At 39.7% G+C, this 23,706-nt stretch overlaps 1 protein-coding gene across 3 annotated transcripts in view; it reads right to left on the bottom strand.

Annotated features, from left to right (window-relative positions):
• Window positions 1-23,706, bottom strand: part of MAK (male germ cell associated kinase) — a 60,802-nt gene that overhangs the window by 15,731 nt on the left and 21,365 nt on the right. For all 3 annotated transcript variants that reach the window (XM_044773244.2, XM_014844570.3, XM_044773245.2), the window contains exons 5-10: window positions 21,712-21,844; window positions 14,912-15,083; window positions 13,740-13,907; window positions 9,849-10,160; window positions 6,533-6,705; window positions 3,512-3,660 (exon numbers count right to left, since the gene is read on the bottom strand). In XM_044773244.2, the coding sequence (XP_044629179.1) occupies window positions 3,512-3,660; window positions 6,533-6,705; window positions 9,849-10,160; window positions 13,740-13,907; window positions 14,912-15,083; window positions 21,712-21,844 (1,107 nt within the window). The remainder of the gene's footprint in view (window positions 1-3,511; window positions 3,661-6,532; window positions 6,706-9,848; window positions 10,161-13,739; window positions 13,908-14,911; window positions 15,084-21,711; window positions 21,845-23,706) is intronic.

Below are 23,706 nucleotides of genomic sequence, written 5' to 3'. Positions count from 1 at the left end.
AGAACTATGAAAATGGGGTGCTTTGGATCCATTTATCCTGACAAAAATTTCCAGTGGCCTTTTCCACCACCAGAGGGCTCACTTCTGTAAGTAAGAGAAAATACTGGTTTGCTACATTTCAATCAATGAAATGTATTGGTTTCTCTTTCTTTTTTGTCTTAAACAGGGAAGAGTGTCCCCCATGAATCTGTGTTTTGGAAACTTTCTTACATACCTGCCTTTGCAGTCAGATCAGAACTCCCTCATGGTTTCAACACTAACATTTACAAACCTACTATCTAGGTATCTAGATAGAGATTATAACTCTAGTATCTTTGCTCCTTTCAAAAGTGCACCCCATCTCTTACGGACTTAATTCCAACTCTCCTCACCTTGCGAAGGACTTCAATCCCTCATCAATTGCCCTCCTCTCCTGCATGATCAATCCCGCCCTCTGTAAGCAGTCATTCCCATCCACACGCAAACCTGCTCCAAAGTCCCAGAGTCTCCCCACTGTTGAGGTGCCCCCTGAACCCCATTCCAGTATGGCTCGATTCCTAAGCTCCCTTCACAGCAAAATGCCTCCAAAGAGTTGTCTACATTTTCGGTCGCCAATTTCTCACTTCTCATCACCTTCCAACGCACTCCAACCTAGGCCTCCCTCACCGTTCCAGGCTAAAACCGCTCATCAGGGTCATCAGAGACTGCTGCACTGTTGAATTTAATCAGACATTTCTGTCCTCTCTTATCCAACTGCTCAGCAGCAAACAACTCTTTCAGGCAAACTCTCCCTTCTCAGTCTCTGGAAAGCACCTCTCCTGGTTTCCTCCTCATCTGTCTGGCTGCTTCCTCTCCCCTTAGCTCCTCCTCCTCTACCCCTGCTACTCTTCCCTCACAATCTCTCCGTAGGTGATCCTATTCAATCCATGGATTTGAATACTATCTGAGAGTCAGCTGGGGACTCTCAAATCTGTTATCTTGGCCCAGGTCCCTCCTCAGCTTTCCTGGTTCTTCCCTCCGACTGCCTGCTTGGCTTCTCCACACTGGAATCTTTCATAAGCATCTCAAATGTAACAGCCCCCAAACAGGACCAACTGCCTCGTCTCCACCCAATCCTCTTCCCAAGTCTTCCCCATCTCAGAACACGGCACCACCATCCACCCAGGAGTCAAGCCCCAAACTCACTTTTCCCTTCTTTTCCACCAACATCCATCAGCAAGTCCATTTCCAAAATATATCAAGAGCCCATCTCCCTCTAAATCAACATTATCTTTTCCCTGGAGGACTGCAGTAGCTTCCCAACCAGCCTAGTCTTGCCTTCATGTAATCTCTTCTTGATACAGTCTTTTTAACACGTAAGTCACATGTTACTCACCCCCTGAAGTCCTCCCCAAGGCCTCCATTGGACCCAGAATAAAACCCAGTGCCTTCCTTGCCCTCAAGGTGCTGTATCATCGGAACGCTGCTGGCTTTCCCCACCTCACCACACACCACTCTCCTCGGAGCCCATTAAACTCCAAATATGCAGCCTTTTGTTCTATTTCTCAAATAAGCCAGTGGCTTTCCCACCTCTGCCTGAAACATCTTTTCTCAGCTCTTCACATGACTGCCTCCTTCTCATCTTTCTGGTATCAGCTCAAATGTTAGGCAGTCAAGGAGGCCCCCACCCCCAAGCAGTCATACTCTAGTTCCTCTCCCTGTTTTCACAATAGCACTTATCACTACCTGCCAATTTTCTTTTTTTTCTCGCCACAAGAATGTAAGCTTCTGGATAGCAGGTACCTCGTCTGTCTGGTTCAATGCTATATATATATATCACGGCCTAGAACAGTAAGTACTTGGCACATATTAGGTAATATATATCACTGAGTGAATGAATAAAGAAATGAATGAATCAACAGAATCAATGAATGAATGCTCACGCTACCCATGGGTCCTAGAATGTTTTCCCCCTTCTTCATGGAGAAGTGCTGCTCATCCATTAAGGACCAGCTGACTCACTTCCGCTATGAAGGCTTAAAACAAAACAAACATTTAACCCACTTAGATCTCCAAATACCCAGGGTTATAGTTTTAGCCCTGCCCTTGATACTTCGTGCCAATCTCTTCAACTTCTCTGAGATAGGATAGTGTCGTCCTCCTTTCTAATCAGCAGAGAAGTGCAGTTCTAAAGCCTTGATTTGTGCTCCATAAGTTTATTTCAACTTAGTCAACATCTGTGGTTAGACCTCTACACCCACTGTGTCTTCTGTTGTCTGTCTCATCCATTTCTAAGCCCTTTCCTCAGTTTCATTTTGTTCTCTCCTCAGTTACTGGCAACAGGAGTGGATCCCTATTGGATTCCTAGAACTGAAATTTATACGGTTGCCTAAATGGTATATGGAAAAATATGTGATGCATCAATCTCTTGCTAACAATCCAGTCTCAACCTTTTCTCTTGTCTTCCTTCCCCCTCCTCGGGAAATGAAGACTATGGCTTATTTCTGGGGAGTCAGCTGTGAAAAGCAAATCTTCCTCAGATGAACACAGTGGCCTGCTTCCTACGTGCAGAAAGCTGTAAATGACCATGCCCACAAAAGCACAAAAGAGAAAATTTCCTCCTCTTGTTGGGCTAGAGATGTATCTGTATAGATACAGAGTGACTTAAAAATTGATCCCCTTTTAGACTAAATTGAATTTTAAACTTTTCTTTTTAAAGTGGATTTTGAGGAGAAAATGCTACTTGCAGGCATGACATAAACTCCCCACCATCTCTCTGGATCTTTCTTGTAAGTTCCAGATTCATATATCCAATTGTCCATTAGATAGATCAACTCAGATGTCTCACAGGCATCCCAACCTCAACTCCTCGTTCTCTGCTTCCACACTCCTGTCCTCTCCTAATCTTTCTTTTCTTAATTAAAGTCACCACCATCCACTCGGTTGCCAAGTCAAAAACCCAGAAGCTGAAGCTAATTCCTTCTGTCTTTATCATCACCCATGCTAATCTAGCGGCAGTCTTATCAGCTCCACTAGCAGAAACATCTAGATTTCACCCACTTCCATCTCCACTTTCACCACTCTGGAACAAGCCTTTCCCCTCTCCATCTGGACATATGCAATAGCCTCTTGACCAGTCTCCTTGTCCCTCTCGAGCCCCTAGCATGCTGTACCCAGAAGCCAGAATGATCTTTCAAAAACATAAATCAGATCATTTAGGAAACAGTATAAAGTTCTACATTTTATAAAAAGTTGTACTGGGGGTGCAGACTTGTTTTAATAAAATTTAGCATTTACTAAAGGCATAGCTTTGGCTGGGGAAGGTGGTATTCTTTGAAGCATGTTCTTCATCGTGATTTTGGGCTGCAGACTTCACAGAGGCAGGAGGTTCAGAAAAGCACTTGGTGACAAGTACTGACTAGGCTGATCCAGCAAAGAGCACTGTGATCATCCTTTTTATTTCACTGGTGCCGCTTCTGCAAAGATTCCAAGACACTTGAGCCTGGCTATCTCTATTCTAGTTAGCAGTAAACATTTTATTTTCTCAACTTACCTGGAAGGTACCTTGATTGTTTCAGGTAGTACTGTTTAGCTGTTGAAGCAGTTGACAATTCAGAATCAGATTTTAGGGAGATAGCAGCAGGTACGCTCTTGTTTTCCTCTGGTGAGTGGGTGGAGCCTGAGGGGAGTGACTCTGGAAGACTTGAAAGTCAAGATAAGGTAGTGTTACCATGTGAAGCTTGAGAAGATGACACTACTGTGTTCTCACTTACTCTCTGCACATCTTTTCAAATCCGTCAAGGTAACTTCCCTTCACTGGTTTCCATCAGAGTCCTTTGGCTGATAGGAACACTAAATGACAGCTTCCCCCTCCCCCCCGTAGATATTAGGCAGTGTATAGCATCATTTCTAATTTAGACATTATGTGACAGACAGCTTTACAACTGAGCAGCAAATTGCCTGCGTATGTTTTTATCTTTCCTACAACTGCCACAGTTGTGGGTTTATAACATGGAAGATGGCAAGTTGAAAGGGAAGACGATCATAGCTTCTTTGCCTGCCTACTAAAGCAATGGATAACCAGGAAGGCTGTTCGGGAGCCCCGTGGAGACACACTGACTTGGGTGGCCCTTTGAACTGCTGGCTACCCCAACCCGCTTTGGGGGTAGGTCCCCTTCATTAGAAACAGCCCCACTCATTTCTGGTTTCTTTCCCTTCCCCTCAGCCCATTGTAGTTATACCAATTGTGGAAAATTCTACCCATTTTCAAAACTTGTCACTCTAAAAGGAATTTCTTGTCCTCCTCAAAGTGGCCTGCCCACGGACAAAATTCATAGAGCTCCTGGCAGCTCCTTTGTTAGTGGTGCTTCATACATGCTCTGTCGTGTGTTATAGGCACTTGAAGTCATCTTCATGCTGCTGGACAGTTGATGGGTTCAAGACAGACTATATCATGTTTGTACCTTTGCTTAATACCAACTAGGTGTTTAGTAAATGACTACTGAGTATGAATACAAGTATAAAAGTAAGTATAAATCCAGCTTTTGTTCAATTAAAAAAAGACAATGTTAAGTAAAAGTTTTACACTTTATTATTTGGCACTTTGTATTCTTTATGGGGAAGCCCAGGCTGCCTGAGAAACTGAGCAGAGAAGAGCAGAGTCCATTCAGTTCACCAAGTATCTGAGCTCCTCTTGTTTAAGAGGTAGTGTCATGTGGAAGCGAGAGCGCTGGATTTCAATTAAGCCTCCTCTGACCTTGGGCAACCTATTTAGTCAAGCTGAGTCTCAGTGGCCTATTCTGCAGCTACTTTTACCAGAGTGTGAAGATTACAAATAAAATTTAGGTAGGTGCTTAATAAGTGGTAGAATATTAATAATAATTATTATGTGTCTATATTGTATAAGGCCATTTAATGATACCAAAAAAGAAAAATAGAAGAAATACATACATTAAAAATTCATTGCCATACAGTCTTTCTAAAGAAATTTCAAGAGAAAAGGAATAATTGATGTCAAGGAGGTTTACCAATGGTTCCCCTGCCAGAACCAAATATATAGACTACAAATTTGATCTTAACTATAGGTTTTGATTCAAACCTCTTCTACCCACCTAAAAGCATATGGTAAAGTTCAGCTGGAATACTCAACATACTCAACATATTACACCAATGGTCTTCAAACTCTTGCTCCCAGATGCAAAGAGTTGTTTTTAAAAAAACACAACTATGTAGCTCTCTGTACATATTTAAGTTGAGACCTATCAGTTTTCATCATAAATTAAATAATTCTACTTCTTGTTTCTTGTTAATAGCAGATAGAAAACTAAATATTTTATAAGATGAAATATCATGAGGATTGACTGTAATTGGAGTATTTCATGTATGACTTGATAAAGTAAGCTGTAACTACCTTATTCTATAAAACATTCTGAATCTCCAAAGAATCATGTACAATTATATCCATAGTTTTTGAAAAATCAGATGGTTTTATAGAACATTCTAGTACATTTAAAAGAATAAGTATCTCTAGGCTGAGGTGCCTCAGTGGTTCTGAATCCCCATGCCTTCCAATACAGGCTAAAATATCCTAGTTCTAATGCAGGGTTTTCTCCTTAAGAAAAATATGTATAGGACAAGGAAGAACAGAAAGCCTTTGAGTTGAAGGTGCCAGTCTTCTGATTTCTGCATTTGTTTAACACCTCAAAGAGTGTTACACCTTCATGCCATGCAAGATTTGAAATGGCTGAGAGCTGTGACTTTCTAGCCTGAAGTGGGAGGGGGATTAATCAGGTTTGTTCTCAAGTTCATACTTGAACTCTGCCTAAAGGGCAGAGTACTGTGGAACTTGAGGATCTGGAAATTGATTGACTAAGAATTATCCAAGCACGTGTACCCCTTAGAGAGTCTTCATGGACCTTGAGAAGTGTGTGTACCCCAAGGTGAAGACTTCTGCACCATACAGTGTCCAAGAGCTATTAGACACATTTCCCTCACTCAGGCCACATGTTTTCTCCCTATTCATCTTCTGTTCCAAAGAGGAAAAAAACCTGAAAATACTTTTTCAAAATGTTCACAAAATATTCACTCATCCTCACTTCAAAGTTGAATAATGCACTAATGATGATTCAACTTATAAAAAGAAAAGATACTGCTAGCGATAGTAAACTTCCAGAAAAAGTTCAGGAGACTATCAAAAAAAGTTTAAATAGCAGGCAAACAATTGAATCTGAACACCATCAGAGGAAACCATCACTTTTGTGCTTTGCTTTCTACAAATAGGCATGTGAATTTCGAATGAGAATAGTGGTAATCATAATTCAACAGGGCACACTAAAAATTTAACAAGAACCCTTCGTCCCCACACATGCAACACTCAGCCATTAGCACTGAGCATCACTCCTGTGAGAAAGATTCTTACCTTTTCAGAGGTATGCATAGAGATTTGGGTTTTTTGCAAGAACACAATATTAAGTTACTTATTGTCTTTTAATATCTACATTCATTGATATTTAATGAGTAAAATACAGTTGATGCATGATAAAAATATATTTTCCCGAGGAATGTGAAATCTCACCGAAATGGAGAATCTTTTTTCCTCTTTTCTTTGAAAACACCCATGCTTGGCTTCTTGGAATGGGAGGCTCCAAAGTCACAGTCCTCAAACTCTTCCCAACCTTCTCCAGACTTGAACACGGTCTGACCCCAGCGCCTCCGACCACTTTTATGACCCAGTGCGCCATTTGCCTTCTGTGGTGGAAAACCAGTCATCACCATCTTTAATCATCTGCTGAATGCCTTTAAGGCACAAGCTATTATATTTGATACCAAGAGTCTCCATTCTTACGGAGCCTTCCATATAGTTAAGAAGATAACATGAATACACATTTAAAGATTTTATTTTTTTCCTTTTCCTCCCTAAAGCCCCCCCGGTACATAGTTGTATATTCTTCATTGTGGGTCCTTCTAGTTGTGGCCTGTGGGACGCCGCCTCAGCGTGGTTTGATGAGCAGTGCCATGTCTGCGCCCAGGATTCCAACTGACGAAACACTGGGCTGCCTGCAGTGGAGCGGGTGAACTTAACCACTCGGCCATGGGGCCAGCCCCAACATATGTACACATTTAATAGTATTAACAAAATTAGCGGGCACATGCTAAAAATACGATAGGAGTGCAGCGGGAGAGAGCTCTGTGAACTTGGGTTGGGGGAGATGAACACTTAGGATCACAACTGACTCTTCACTGATGCGTAATTTAGAAAACTGCCATGTGTGACACTGTCTCTTTGGGCAAGTGATTTAATTTCTCAAAGCCTTAGTTTCCTCCTCCTGAAATGGGGATATTCAGTATTTATCTAAAGAGTATTTATTTAACTGTGTGTTTCTAAATTTAATAGTAAAATACATTGAAAGTCCTTAGGATGGGGCCCAGCACATAATAAGAGTTACTAAATGTTAGGTAGTATTGTTATTATTATTATTCTAGAGTTTGGAAGAGGAAATGTATAAGTATGGCTTTTTAACATGAAAGTGCTAGAGTATATTCTAGGAAGAAAGGGTAGACTAAATTTATCAAAGCAGATGGTTTGTGCCAGAAGTAGTGGAGGATGGGGTTGCAAAGACAGACTGATGCTAGAGCATAAAGGGCCTTCAATGTCTGCCTAAGGAGCTGCAGCTACCCTATGGGCAATGGAGAACACTGGATGTTTCTGAGCGAAAAAGTGATGAGCTAAGGGCAGCATTCTAGAAAGGTCAGGCTCTACCTATAGGAGGCCTTCGCAGTTATAGTCTCGGGCAGTGACAAGGGCAACAGATTCATAGTGGTTGGAATGCTCAGGAAAGAATACATTTGCTGTTAACAAGGAATAAAAGGCCTGGACTTTGTGTCTATCTGAAGAGATGTCAAAAGAGAGCATGGCAGACATTGCTAGGTGCCCACTCAGTAGCCTCTCCCCTTCTTCCTTACTAACAGATTTTGTTCCGTGCAGCAATATGCCCAGTTAAAGTACCTGAAATCCCAGCCTCCCTTGCAGCTCTTTGTAGCCATGTGACACAGTCTAACCAGGGAGCTGTCAGTGTAAGTCTACTGGGAGGGGCTTCCAGGAGAGCTATTTTTAGACTCTGCTGGTATGTGCCAGTTGTCTGTCCGCCTTGCCCCTTCTAGAATGCAGGTGCAACCCCAAAGGAACAGCTGCCATCTTGTGGCCATAGGAATGAAACCTGCCTGCTAAGGGTGGTGGGACAGGAAGACAGGCAATCTGGTTCCTTTTACAAGCTGCACCAGCCCTGGCTTGCCCACCATCTGACTTCTTGTTAGGTGAGAAAAACAATCCCTATTATTTAAGCCACAGTGGTCAGGTTTCTGTGATAAGTCACTGAATGTAATCCTAACAGACACGGAGAAAGAACGGCAGGGATGACTTTAAAAGTTTGAGCCTGATTGTCTCAGAATGGTGGCTCTATCAACAGAAATAAAGAATAAGGAAGACCTGGCTTGGGGCAGACAATGAGATGGTTTTATACAAGTTTACGTGGGGTGGTTTCTGGGCATGTAAACCGAAAAATCCAAAAGGCACTTGAAAAATTAGGGAAAACTGGAAGCAAGGCTAGCAAATACAGCTATGTTTGGAGCAAGAAGATGCTTAAAGAATGGGTATGCTATTGCTAGCAGCTGATGGCATCATAGTGATGGATGATGACAAAAAGTGGTAATTGCCAACTTCTATTATACTGTTGCTTTCTTGGTCAGGGAGAATGAGCTCCAGACTAAGGAGAAAAAAAGATCTAAAGTTTTAGATGAGACAAGTTAATCAAACATTATATACTGAGCTGAGTTCAGGACTTTTATTTCAGTTGAATTGTATTTAGGGCGCTGATGGTGTATGCCGCTGAACGATGTCAGTAATATCAAGCAGTCTTGTATGTCCGAGGAGACTGGAAAGGGGCAAATATAAATAATTTTTATAAAATAAAAAGTGGATTTTTGCAAGCTCCACATTAATATGTTTGGTATAAGATGAGAGAAAATATTCTAAAACCACTTATTAAAGGGAAAGCTTTTGAGAACTAAGGGAAAAAAAGTGGGAGATCATATAGGGCACCATTTTTCATTCATTCAACAGATATTTATTGAGAATTTACTATGTTCCAGACACTGTTCTGGGTTCTGGGTTTGCATTGATAAAACAGACAAATATTCCTGACCTCATGGAGCTTACATTCCAGTAGGAAGAACCAGATGATAAACAATACACATAAGAAACAACGAATTAATATATGTTTGAATGTGATTAGTGCCACTGCGGGCAGGGCTAACTGATATCAAGGCGGCAGGATTGGTTAAGGAACTAGACACGGTGTCCTTTAAGGTGTCTTTCAGTCCTAAAATGCCCGTAGTGCACATACATTTGGGAGGACACATCGTGAGGAGACGCTAAAATAACACGGCGCTTGACGAGGTCCCTGCACTGAACAAAGAAAGTGGGAAGAGGAAGTTTTATACTATGCGTGACACTTAAAAAACCCATTCTGTTCCTGTTTGTTAGCATTTAAAACCAGTGTAAAATCACTGTTAAAATCCTTAAGATTTAGGATCAGTTTTCTTCTAAGTACTGGATTCTTTTCAATTCTTTCTTTGAATTCCTTTGCATCTAAGAAACTGTTAAAGAAAGTCTGTGGCACGCAAAGTTTATTACTCGCATTGTAAAAGTTTTTCTATTTATAAATGGTATTAGAATTGTAATTTATCTCATGCCAAGCTCCTGCCAGAGGAAGCAGGGGCTTTAGCAAAGAATAATCTTCCATATCTTCCCAACACCTTTAGACATGCCTAGAAATGAAATCCTAGTTGAGCTATTGAACTATTTCCTCTGACGGGTGACTGTGGCTACTTACGGCTGGCGGGTTTTTGACGATACTTGGAAACAGTGTTTGTGGCTGTTTCTGCTGACTCTGCGGCTTTGGCGCCTGCGGGACACTCACGTTCTGTGGCGGCTGGATGGGCTGCAGCGGCTGGTGGCTGTTTTTCGGCTGGGACTGTCCGACAGTCTGGTCACTTATGTCTGGCAGAGGCTTAGGTTCCAGATCAGCTAAGGATGGCTTCGACTCTAGTGGTTGCACCTGCTTATTTAAAGCCTGTTTCGATTCCAGATGATGCGAGGAAGGGCCTAATACCTGACCAACTTGAAAATATGGGTGTTTCAATGCCTATGAAAGCATGGAAATAACAAATGGAAAATGATTTCACCTAAATTTATTGCACATGGACTACAGTCAGGCACTGGGCAGGGCCTATATCACTAGCCTAGATAAGCTGCAAAGATTTAGAAAGCATGCAGTTTTCCCCTTATGTGTGACTCTGAAAACATAACCAGAAAAAAATGTTTTTTTTTAAAGATTGACACCTGAGCTAACAACTGTTGGCGATCTTCTTTTTTTTCCCCTGCTTTTTTTTTCTTCCCAAATCCCCCCAGTACATAGTTGTATATTTTAGTTGTGGGTCCTTCTAGTTGTGGCATGTGGGACGCTGCCTCAACATGGCCTAATAAGCGGTGCCATGTCTGTGCCCAGGATCCAAACCCTGGGCCGCCGAAGCAGAGTGCACGGACTTAACCACTCAGCCATGGGGCCGGCCCCCCAAAAAATGATTTGAGAAATAAATTTAATTCAAAAAAATCAGAAAGTACAAGTTAGTAGGAAGAATGTAAAACTTGCCTGTAATTTTAACATCCAGGCAAAGCAACTGTTCTGTTTATTTAAAGATTTTATATGAAAACAAAATCTAGTTTATAAACATTGGCTAAATTTGATGTGATTAATTCAAACTGAAATGCTAGATACTGATAATGGTTTAGAGTCCATGAAAGGCATTAAGAAATGAATTAGGAAACCCTTCTACGTAGTCTATTTAAAATAATTAACTACAACATTATGTGAAATTCAGGGCTACTCTCAGCGTAGTATCACTACATACCTACTAGCATAAACAATTCTAAGAAAGGAGCTTGCAAACACATGTGTTAAAGCTTATTGGATCAGTATACCAGCAAAGAGAAGATGATACTTATGGGAAGACAATATAAAAATACTTATAAAAATGATCACTGTTTGAGTTGTAACTAGATTGGTCATCCAATGGCTGCTGTTGCATGGGAGGGGCCCCTGATGATTGTCTGGCTGACATAGTCTGGAGCAGTGGTTCTCAACTGGGGGTGATTTTGCCCCTCGGGAGACATTTAACAATGTCTGGAGACATTATTTATTATGACAACTTGGGGGATGGGGGGTGCTACTGGCATCTAGGCATGCTGCTAGAAATACTGCTAAACTTCTTGCAATGCACAGGACAGCCCCCCACAACAAAGAATTATCTGGTCAAAAATATCAATAGTGCCGAGGTTAATGAAACCTGGTCTAGAGAATGTCTGAAGCCTTCTGTGCAGCTCAGCTGTGGATACTGACCCCCTTCTCAGGATCGTATGCCTGGATGGAGGAGGGAAGTTCCCAGTTCTGCTGTTTTTTGCAGGGAGGTGGAGAAGGGAGGCTCCTTAAGATAGCCAAGCCCTGTTCCCCTGCACCGCCTGCTCTGAACCAATGGCCACCCATGTGAGCAGAGCCCTGAGCCAGTTAACTTCTTCTTAGCTGTGTCAGGGCAGTTTCTAGAGGGACAGAGGAAGCTCTGTACATTGTCCCTGTATCCTTCAGCTTAACCTCCCCCTAACTAGGGTCTCCCGCTTCCACTAAAAAGTGGGGAAAAAAAGAGGGTAAGGGCAGCAAGCTAAATTTTGGCAGAGGTGGAAAGAGTTTTTACTCTAAAATGTCCTCTACCACAACTGAAGTATGTGCTAATTACATAAATATTGCTAAGAGGAACTTGAACAGTATAGATGATTTAAATACATCAGTACCTGATGCAAAGAAGGCAGTTAAATTCTGAATTGTCACGTTGATTAGTCAGTATGTCAATAATCCTAATAATGCATATTTTGGAGCTAGCAGATTTTTGAATGTGTTTTGTAATTTCAAAGCTTCATCTGCAACAACTTTTCCCCTTTAAGATACCAGCCACCATCCTTCAAGGAGAATCTTAAAAAATAACTTTTTTCCTGTTTATTAAGGGAATATTTGATCACTGCAGAGGATAAAGAAGGTATAGAAAGTTCTCAAGAAGAAATTAAATTATCTCTAATGCCTACACCAACTGCGCACATTTTGATGTTTTCCTTTTCAGTATTTCTTTCTAGTCCTATAACATGTGTATATATTTTTAGTAAAATCATGGTATAGGTATAATGTTATAGCCTATTTTTAAATTTAGCATTTGAGCTTGAGAAATCTCTGAAATGGTTTATTTTTAAAAATTACATTTTGAATGGCAGCAAAACAGTCCATATTAAGGATGTATACTTAAATGTCTCCTTGGAATCATTTAGGTTTATACTTCCAAAGCACAGTTTTTAATTAGCTTTGAATATCTTTGGGCATGTATCCTTTTTTTTTCTTGAGGAAGATTGTTGCTGAGCTAACACCTGTGCCAATCTTCCTCTATTTTGTATGTGGGATGCTGTCACAGTGGTGTGTAGGTCCATGCCTGGGATCAGAACCTGTGAACCCCAGGCCGCCAAAGCAGAGTGCGAGAAACTAACCACTAAGCCACCACGCCGGCCCCTGGGCATATATGTTTATCCAACTTTCTGATTGCTTTTAAGCTTCTTTATATACATTGCAAAATTGCCTTCCATTAGTTAGAGAAGTAGCCTTTAAACTATTTTTACTTGCATTTTATGATAGTGAACAGGGTTGAACATTTAAAAAACATTTTTAGTAATTTTTATGTGATTTCTTTTTTCATGTCTCATGACCACTTTTCTTTTTTAGGTAAATTTTAAAGACTTGTGTTATATTTTTATTACAAACGTAATAATTGTTTAGAAACATTAGAAAATAGCTGTCACATTTGTTAAAAATAATTCCCACTGTTTGTTTCTCAATTTTAAGATTTTCATACAGGAAAAACATTAATTTTTATTTGATCAAATCTTCTGAATTTTCCTGTGTGGTTTCTTCTATTACTTTTATACTCATCTGTTTCTTACCTTAACCACTATGCCACCGGGCCAGCCCCTCTCAAGGTAAATTTTTAAAAAGTCAAATAATTTTTTGGTAATTTTAACACTGAATTTATATTTAAATAATAATAACAATACACTAAACCTTATTATGACTTTTTCAATTAAGCCCTTTTTAATTTAAGCCCATGGTTTTAATTTAAAACCCTTGTGTTTTAAAGACCATGAGACTCGAGACACATTGTAAGGTGTGGTCACAAAGGAGCCAAGCATGGGTACCACATGCTGCCCTCTTGCGGGAGCCTGAGAGTGAACAAGAATCATCCCAAACCATAAGGAGAGCTTCAGAAGGTCTACCATATTGTATAATTGAAGAGATGCATTTTTACCACCCAGGACAAGTTTGTTCCTAACTAGCCTGTCACATTGCCTGAATTTTTATCATTAGAGATGTATTCCTTTCAGCTTCACCTTCATAGGGTTGCTCATTTGAAACACAAAACATAGAAAATCACTGGATTGCTATTTTTGCAATTCTCCCAAGGATCTTACATGCCTAGAATTAATTCATTACATACACTGGATGCCTTAGGGCTTTAGAGCTTAATTCTCGTGGTAAAACCTGGTTGAGAATATACTTGTCATTGTAAATGAAAATATCCCTGATACTGTAAAATCTCAAAATTTAAAAAAAGTATACTGAGGAGATTCATTTTACCTGGCTTGCTGTTGGGCGTTTCTTTGGGTCCCAGTTCAACATTTCAGTCATAAGCTGAATAGCTTCACTACTGGCATTGGGAATAAGAGTTTTTAAGTTTATAGGAACACACTGGGGAAAGCGGAAGTTCATCGAGGATGCAAGCTGGTAGCCTTCTGGCCAGTCACTCTGTTTGAGGGAGATGTAAATTGAGGGGTAGGGTGGAGAGCAAAATGAAAATTGTTTTTAGTAATCAATTGAAAAACATAGTAATAATATAAAAACCACTTGTGTGAGAATTTTAATGTTGATTCATATAAATAAATGTGAGAATGAAATACCAGACCACGTATACAATTCAGCGCTACAAACAGTATAGAAAACATTGAACTGAGGGTTAGGGAAAAACGAGAAAGCATTTTTATAAAGTTCGAAATATTAAAGTCTTGTCTAGTATTTGGATCTTGATGTTGATGATGATACCCAGGTGACTCTGAACAAATAAGGACAAGCATCTTAGAAAGAGGCTGATTATTACAAAGATCCCCATTATATGTTATACATTGCATGCAATTTAAAAACCACACGTAGCTTGGAAATGACTATTATGTTAAAGCTTTAATAGTTATGTTTACTTGTCTAATGTTAACTATAAGGCACATACTAATTTAATTAGGATATAATTATATATAGTTAAATTATTAAGTATACCTCAGAAAGTGAGGTCTAGCTGAATGCTATAGTTAATTGAAAAGTACTCAGTTCAAGAAGTCGTATATCCATGGCAAAGGTATATAAAAGGAAACAAGAAAAGGTTAAGAGAAAATAAGGTCCAGGACACCTGCGGTTAATGAGTTAATGCCAAAGGACATTCACAGGGCAAGCAGGAAAAGTCTAAGCAAGGATGTCTATGCAGTCAGCAGCTGGTCATCAACCCAAACGTAAATACGATATACGATATAAAAATACAGTATTTTTCCTTAGCTTCTTAAAGAAAGGCAAGCACCTTTTTCCTTCCATCTGGTGGGATTCTGACTTCTTGTAATCCTCATCCCACCCCAATTAAAAAAATGAAGGAATATAAGAAAATTAACCATTAAATCATACGCCTACTTGAAAATGAAAATATCAGATAGCTAGGCAAAAGTCATAAATAATCAAAAGTTATAACAACGTAAGACAAGAGTACTTACTTTTTTGGGAGTCCCTAAAACTTGGCAAATCTTAAAGATTTCATCAACCTCACTTGTCCCTGGGAAAAGTGGTCTTAATGTATACAGTTCAGCCATTATACTCCCAACAGCCCACACATCAATGGGAGAGCTATAAACTGAAGATCTTAATAAAACTTCAGGAGCACGGTACCTATGAAAATGAAAACCAAAACAGGCAATTTTGATTGTAGTTTCCAAGATAGAGTGGCAGTAGAATTCTATTCTGTTTGGTCATGAATTTCAGTCAAAGAACAGGTATTAAGTGCCTTCTGTGCATCAGGCATTTTGCACAATGTTCTGGGTTTAAACTGGACATAAGACATCTTCCCGGACCACAAACAATTAGTGGGGCTGGAAACAAAGTCATGTGCTGCATAACCATATTTTGGTCAATGACAAACTGCATATAAGATGGTGGTCCCATAAGATTAGTACCATATAGCCTAGGTGTATAGTAGACTATACCATCTAGGTTTGTGTAAGTACTGTAGGGGAGGAAGAAATTTTCCTCTCCCCTTCTAGGTTCTTCTGGCTGGCCTAAGAATTCAATTGACATGAGATAGATTAATAGGACAAAAGTTTAATAACTTGTACACATGAGAGAAACCCATGAAAACTCACCAAAATGGCCGAAGCCCTCACCTTAAATACCATCCTCAGCTAAAAACAAAAGAAAATGTAGGGGCTGGGAAGAGTCAAGGACTTCAAAGAGTAGGAAGGCAATTCACGGGTAGGTGGAAAGGAGCAAACGTTGTGGAAAACAAGTGTTTGGCCACACAGAAACAGAAGAACAGAGGGGAGCCCAACAAACAGGCTTTTCTAGGTTCCTTCCTGTCTACCATTAATTCACGTGATGCTAAGATGATCGCTCACTTCCTGAGACAGGTTTTTTAATCTGAATTCTTTTAGGCAGTTAAGGGGGAGGTAACAAGAAAAATTTTCTGAGTCTTTTGTTCCTTAAAAATAATCAGCCTAAAATAATCCTCATGTTAAAGAGGCACATTGTGGGGTGGCAAATTTTGGTCCCCTTCAGTATATTCTATGATGTTTGCACAACGAGAAAATCACATAAGGAAGCATTTCTCAGAACATATCCCCATCATTAAGTGACACATGACTGTATAAATGAAATGTCCAAGTAGCCTAAGATAGGAACTCAAATGAACAGATATGCAAATAAATGCTATATGATGTATTAAGAAAAAGGAGGGGACTCTGAATGGAAGCAGATTTATTCTGAATGGGAACCGCTGTATAATGTTACAAAGCGTTATATCCATATTTACAGATTATATCCATATTTACAACAGAAAACAAAAGATTAACAGAGATTATTCCTGAATAGTATATATTTTTTCCCTTCTTTTTGCTTATCAGTTTGAAAGTGCTGATTCCCTCAATAGACAGTATTTTTAATTGAGAAAAGTACTCTCTTTAGAAGAGCAAAGGTACCTGGTAGAGGATATTCTCAATTCTCTTTTTTTCACATTGAAATGTGTAAATATTTCAGCTCAAAAGTTTCAAGGTATTATCTTTTTGCTTCCATTCATAGTACCTTTCTTCGACAGCTTTATTGAGATATAATGCACATCATATACAGTTCATCCATTTAAAAGTATGATTCAATGGCTTTAAGTATATTCACAGAGTTGGCACCCATCATCACAATTTTAGAACATTTTCATTACCCCAAAAAGAAACCCACACCTCTCCAACATCCCTATGCCCCCAGCACTAATCGACTTTCTGTCTCTATAGATTTGCCTGTTTGGACATTTCATATCAAGGGAACCATATACTATCTGGTCCTTTGTGACTGGCTTCTTTCACTTAGCATGTCTTTAAGGTTCATCCATGCTGTAGTATGTATCAGTATTTATTCTTTTTATTGCTGAATAATATTCCTTTGTATGGATCTACACATTCTGTTTATCCATTCGTCACTTGATGGACATTTGGGTCGTTTCCACTTTTTGGCTATTGTAAATAATGCTGTTATGAATATTCATGTACAAGTTTTTGTGTAGACACGTGTTTTAATATCCCATGGATATATACGTAGGTGTGGAATTGCTGGATCACAGGGTAACTATATGTTTAACCATCAAGGAACTGCCAGATTATTTTGGACCATTTTACATGCCCACTAGCAATGTATGAGGGTTCCAGTTTCTCCACATCCTTGTCAACACTTGTTATCTGTTTTGACAAATATTTTTATGAGACAAGGTTGTTTTGAATGTTTTGCCAAATTTAGATGCTGAAAACAAGTCTTCTCAATTTCAGCGTCAAATCTAAATTTACCCAATTGAAAACAGAAGCTCCCTCAAAAGATTCTTCCTGCAAGAGGAGACTTTCCAAATCTAATTATACCTTTAAAAAGTAAAATTAGTACACTGTTTCAGCTCTTATCGTGTAATTTGTGCGGTTCCTGCTTTTGTGGGGATAAATATCATTGTCTTCCTGTTTGCAAACTTTGTTTTCAATAATTACAATTAGCTATGAGCTTTGAAAGCTTTGGCTTTTTGGCCACTGCATTTATTGAAAATCCTGATTGAAGATTTCCAAGTGATTCGGATCAAAATGCAGCCACAATATAAAGGACTTTTTTACAAAGAAGCTAGATACCACTGTAAATCACTTAAATTGATTTACAAAGTAGTTCTTCAGAGGCTCAAACCATTCTAAAATTCCAATGACAGACAGCAAAGAGAGAACCACACACTGCCACACCGAAGTATTTTTTGCAGTCAACAGCATCAATTTTTGATGATGTCATCAAACTGATATCATCGATTTTTGTCATCATAAAAATTTTGTATTCCAGTTGCTTTCTGTATGTCTATATGTGTAATTTGTAAAGTCTGACAACTACAACTTGTATTTTGATTGATAAGAATACAAATTAACTGCTTATTTTGATGCAGTTACAAAATAGATATACATCTTAACCAATCCAAATACATTTCTGCTTTCTAGTTTTCTTAATTTAGTCAGGAAAGCATCAAAAAACGGTGATTTATGATGCTGTGCCCCACTGAAATCTGCATTTGTATTATCACCGCAAAAACAATAATTTTATCTTAAATGTTGAACTTTTTAACTGGAATTACAGTAGCATTTGTGGCAATGTTAGACATTTCACCTACACAGAAGGAACTTTCAAAAGCTTTACTTTGTTTCTATGAATTGTGATGAAAAAAATCAAACCATGATTAGAAATAAGGTAAATGATTTTTCTCTTTGAAGAGTTTGATGACTCTCATTTAAAAGTGGCATCATTTAATTGTGAAGTTCTTTCTCTGCTAAAGAAGCCTATAAATTCACAGCCAATTGCTTTAACTTTTCATACTTGCTTAAGAAAACTTGGAATTAAAAAAGAGTGAAATTAAGTTAGAATATTCATCTCATCTAAATGAAAAGCAGTGCCTCACATGGTAATGTGTAAACTCATCTTGTGAAGCTGCACTTGCTAACAGCTGCCTTTGGCATAGACTTCTTAAGATAGCTGTCAACTTTTGAAACAGATGCTGCTGCTGCTTCGGCAGATGAGTGTGTTCTGGTTTTCACCAGGTCTGTGACTATGGCCCCTGTGGTGGACGGCCAATACCAATGAACATTTTATGTAAATTCATCAGCAACTTCTCTTGAGAAACAGAAAAATACTGAATTTTTCTCTAAATATGCACTTCTGTTTTTTGGAGGTCATTGCTGATAAAAGAGTTCATTGCAAAATAATTTTTTTAAAAAGCATTACCAAATGTATGAGTTTCCAAGGGCTGCTGTAACAAAGTCCCATAAACTGGATGGTTTAACCCAACAGAAACGCAATCTCTCACAGTTTTGGAGGCTGGAGGTCTGAGAGCAAGGGGTCAGTAGGGCCACGCTCTCTCTGAAGGCTCTAGGGGAAAAATCTGTTCTGTGCATTTTTGTCTTAGCTTCTGGTGTTGCCAGAAATCCTTGGCATTCTTTGGCTTATAGATGCATCATTCCAATCTCTGTTTCCATCATCACATGGCTTTCTCCCTGTCTCTTCACATGACTACCCCTTGTGTGTCTCTTTTCTTATAAGGACGCTAGTCATAATGGATTAGGGCCCACCCCAAAGACCTCATCCTAATTTGACTACATCTGCAAAGATTCTATTTCCAAAAAAGGTCACATTCACAGGCCCCAAGGGCTAGGACTTCAATGTATCTTTTTAGGGACACAATTCAAACCATACCACCAAACAGCGAAATAGTTGTAGATTTTACACTATGTAATAATCACTGTAAAAAAGAACACTCAGATCACTACTTTCTATATGCCCCACAGGTACACTCCTGAGTGTTGTCTCCCACACATATTTCCTGTACACCTAACCTGTAACTTTCTGTTTCCCATGACCCCACCAATGGCATCTCAAAGGTTATGGCAAAGGATGTTGTACAAGTGGCTGGGATGTATGTGCCTGGCAGGGGAAGCCGTATCAAATACTACTCCATCAGCACCCAGGACAAACGAGTTAGCTGACAACCACTCCTGCCTAAGTGCATTTTGTTACATCGCTCCAGGAAAGGGTCGGATAAAGAGATGGGAAATCTCCGAATTAGCCACGTGTTAAAGTGCAAACTTGGTTCACTGTTCATGCGTCTCTCACATTACCAGATAAGACCTCGGAGGAAGCAGGAGGCACAAAGTGTTGGTCTATCAGACCCATCCGGGCTCATTTTAATGAAACTGTTGATAACAGGCATCAGCTGAGGCTGTCCTGGGCAAAGTAGGACATATGGTCCCTCTGTCTAGGCTCAGTCCTCAGACCTCTTCTCTTTTCCAACTACACTCGCTCCCTTAAGGACCTCATCCAATCTTGTGATTTTTGACACTGAGGTCTCCTTAAATGTATGCCTTCAGCTCAGCCCTTTCCCCTGCACTCCAGATCACAGACACAGCCACTGACTTGAACGAATCCCCTTGGTTATCTCACCCTCAAACGGAACTGTGCCTTCCTCCCAGAGCTCCACAGCAGCCCCAGCTCAATTAGTGCCAGCTCCATCCTTCTGGTTGCTCAGGAAAAACCTTAGAGTCTGGCTCCTTTATCTTATACCCCACATCTGATTCATCAGGAAATCAAGTTCGCTCTACTTTAAAAACATACCGAGCATCCTACACCTCTCACCACCTCCACGGCCAACAGATTCCAGTCACCACCACTTCCTGCCCGAATTATTGTAACAGCCTGCCAGCTGGTCTCCCTGCCCTGCCCTTGCTCCTCTAAAGCTATTTTCTTTTTTTTTCTGCTTTATTTCCCAAACCCCCCGGTACATAGTTGTACATCTTAGTTGCAGGTCCTTCTAGTTGTGGGATGTGGGACGCCACCTCAACGTGGCCTGACGAGCGGTGCCATGTCCGCACCCGGGATCCGAATCCTGGGCCGCCGCAGCGGAGCACGCGAACTTAACCACTAGGCCACGGAGCCGGCCCCTAAAGCTATTTTCAATACAGCAGCCGGAGTGATACTTTTAAAACATGTCAGGTGACATCACAGCTCTTCTCAAAACCCTCCAGGCGCTCCCCAGTTCACTCAGGTTAAAAAGCCACCACAGCCCTCACAATGACCTATGAAATCTGGCCATCCCATAAACCTTCCTCTCTCTCCCCCAACTCCCTGTCCCTTTCCATATTCTATTTTTCTCAATAATAATGTGTCACCATCTGATATACATATTCTTAACTTGTTTTTATTGGAGTATAATGTACATACAGAAAAATGTACCTATCATAAGAGTACAGCTTGATGAATTTTCACAAACAGAACACACCCATGGACCCAGATCAAGAAACTGTGTGTAATCAGAATTCCAGAAGGTCCTCTCCTGCACTCTTACAGTCCCCACCTACCCTGCACCCACCCCCCACCATGTAACCGCCATCCATCCTGACTTACCAGCATACATTAGTTATTTCTGCACTTTATATAACTAGAATCATACAATTTGTGCTCTTTTTCTGCTTGGTCTCTTGCTCTGAACATATGTGAGATTCATCCAGATTGTGCAGGTAGTTGTAGACCTTTCATTCCATTTCTGTAAAGCATTCCACTGGGTGAATATATGATGCCACTGGGGATGGACATTTGGGTAGTCTGCAGTTTGGGACTATTACTTGTCTTTTGATGAACATGTGTATGTCTTTCTGTTGGTGACATGATTTTTTTTTTTTTTTTTTAAGATTTTATTTTTTCCTTTTTATCCCCAAAGCCCCCCGGTACATAGTTGTGTATTCTTCGTTGTGGGTTCTTCTAGTTGTGGCATGTGGGACGCTGCCTCAGCGTGGTCTGACAAGCAGTGCCATGTCCGCGCCCAGGATTCGAACTAACGAAACACTGGGCCGCCTGCAGCGGAGCGCGCAAACTTAACCACTCGGCCATGGGGCCAGCCCCAGTGACATGATATTTTTAACTTGTTTATTGTGTATTGGTTGTCATGTAAGCAGCATGAAGCAGAGAATTTTTTTTCTGTTTAGTTCATCCCTAGAGCCTAAGATAGGATCCAGCACAAAGTAGGTGTTCAATAAATATTTGTTGAATGAATGAATGAAATCCTTTTTCCTTCTCTTATATCATTAATCAGTATAGTTATGACCAATCATTCTCTTTCTCCAAAGAATACAAAATTCAATTCCATACTTTGTTTTAAATGCTGGATACGGAACCTCCAGAAGGATATGTAACAGTCCATCATGGGAAGACTTCAACACAGATATATACCTCTGGAGAGCTGCACGAAACTACTCACCATCTGGTAGATACATAATCGGTGTATGGTGGCTGTGACCTTAATTCTCTCGCAAGTCCAAAATCAGCAATTTTCACAAGTTCTGGACCCATGCAAAGCAAGTTTTCTGGTTTCATATCCCTATGAAAAAAACCTTGATAATACAGAGAGGAAAAACAATAATAAATCACCATGTTTAAACATATTTGATTTATAAACAAAATATAGCTGAGCCTGTCTCTTGTGATTAGAAATGGGAAGTTGAGGAAGAAAATAAACCATATTTATTGTCTTAAAAGTGATGGGATCTGGGGACCCTGCTTTTAAAATAATTTGACAAGAAAGTTCACTCAGTATATAAGATCATTAAAAATAACTGTCCACTTAACATGTATTTTGATCTGTGAATCCAGTAAGTTCAGGCGCTGGGCTAAATACTGCCATATTATGATTATCTCCAGTAACTGGCACAACAACCTTAGGGAGATATTATGATCACTGTTGTGTAAGAGATGAGGAGGTGGAGGCCAGAGAGAAGGGCTGAATTAAACCTGAGGAGGACTTCATAATCCGGCTCACATCAATGCCGCTGGTCTTACTGCTGCTCCCTCCCATTGTGGTTTACCGGGGATTCCTCGAGTATAATCGCTTGTTTGAAAAGTCCACTAAGCAAAAATGGAACTCCACATATTTTAACTAATCTTTTCAGTTAAAATTATTTTACTTAACAGCTCAGTTCGCCCTGGCAGCTGCCTTCTTGAAAACCCCAATAATTATAATGCTTATATTACCAATTCAATATATAAAATAAATGGTTAGTTACAGAAGCTAAAGGGCAGCCCAGACAAAATGGGCAGAAAAGCCAGGAAGAAGAAATACGTGAAAGCTTCCTTGCGGATTCCTACGGGAGATCTGAAGGACACTCATTTGCACACAGATGGCTTGAGGTCCAATGATCTTGCAAAGAACAGGCCTGGTAAGGGGTACGGGTGATGCTCATGAGACGGTTTTCATGTAGCTTTGGGTTACGAAGACTTCCTAAGTCTAAACTTTCTTAAACCCTTCAAAGCCAGCGTGGGCTCTACACGTATGTCACCTACAACTGTTTTGTACTCAGTTTACCTGGTATTTCTTACTCAAAATAGCTGTTAAGATCCGACTCACTAACTTCTGAGGGAAATACATTACACTTTTATAATATGAAAAGAGAGTGGGAACACGTGATGGTAAAGTGACTTAATCCATAAAATCTTAGAGAATTAAGCCAATTACATATTTGTACAGTGGAGGTCTTCCCCATCCTCACTAATATAAATATATTGGTAACTTGGCCCTATTTTAAGTAAAATATTAGTCTCATATTTTGACAGCCACTATTTTAAAAATCTCTATTTTCTCAAAGTATTGCGTCTGAGATGCTTATCAACTATAGCAAAGAAAATTTAGTTTTTATAAAAATGTCTATTGTTCTTGGGGTCTGGTTTCCCAAATCACTACATAGTCAATTATAAAGCCAATTCTATATTATTCATATGTTATTTACTTTCAGCAACAATTTTTAAATTCCGAGCTAACTTCCTCCTTAATCCCTTATGCGCTGAAGTTGCTGATAGTTGATATACATCCCAGGAATCTAAACCAATTTTATTACTAGCCTAAAAAAATATCAGTGAAACACAAAGCTCTTTCCAAAAATCAAAGAATTCCTGAGGCACTTGATTTCCCACGTCACTCTTGCTTCATTAGCATAAATTAACGCAGGTGAATATCAAGAGCTACCATGCTGCCTAGACTTTAAAAATGGGCTGAAGATCAGGAAGCCATTATGAACAAGTAAAATAGCACGTATTACTTCCATGGAATTAATAATAAATGACTTTTACCAATGGATTGTAACATATTATCATGGGTTTTAGACTTTTAAAGACCTTAATAGTTTATATAAAACAAAAAACTGGGGATTCAGGAATGTTCTTACAGTGCCTATGTGGAATTCTGCATAGCATTTTTAGAAAA

The sequence above is a fragment of the Equus asinus genome, chromosome 8 (assembly GCF_041296235.1).
Source record: "Equus asinus isolate D_3611 breed Donkey chromosome 8, EquAss-T2T_v2, whole genome shotgun sequence".
Taxonomy (NCBI): domain Eukaryota; kingdom Metazoa; phylum Chordata; class Mammalia; order Perissodactyla; family Equidae; genus Equus; species Equus asinus.
The sequence above is the reverse complement of the archived record's forward strand: the minus strand, read 5'-3'. Positions and strand labels throughout refer to the sequence as shown.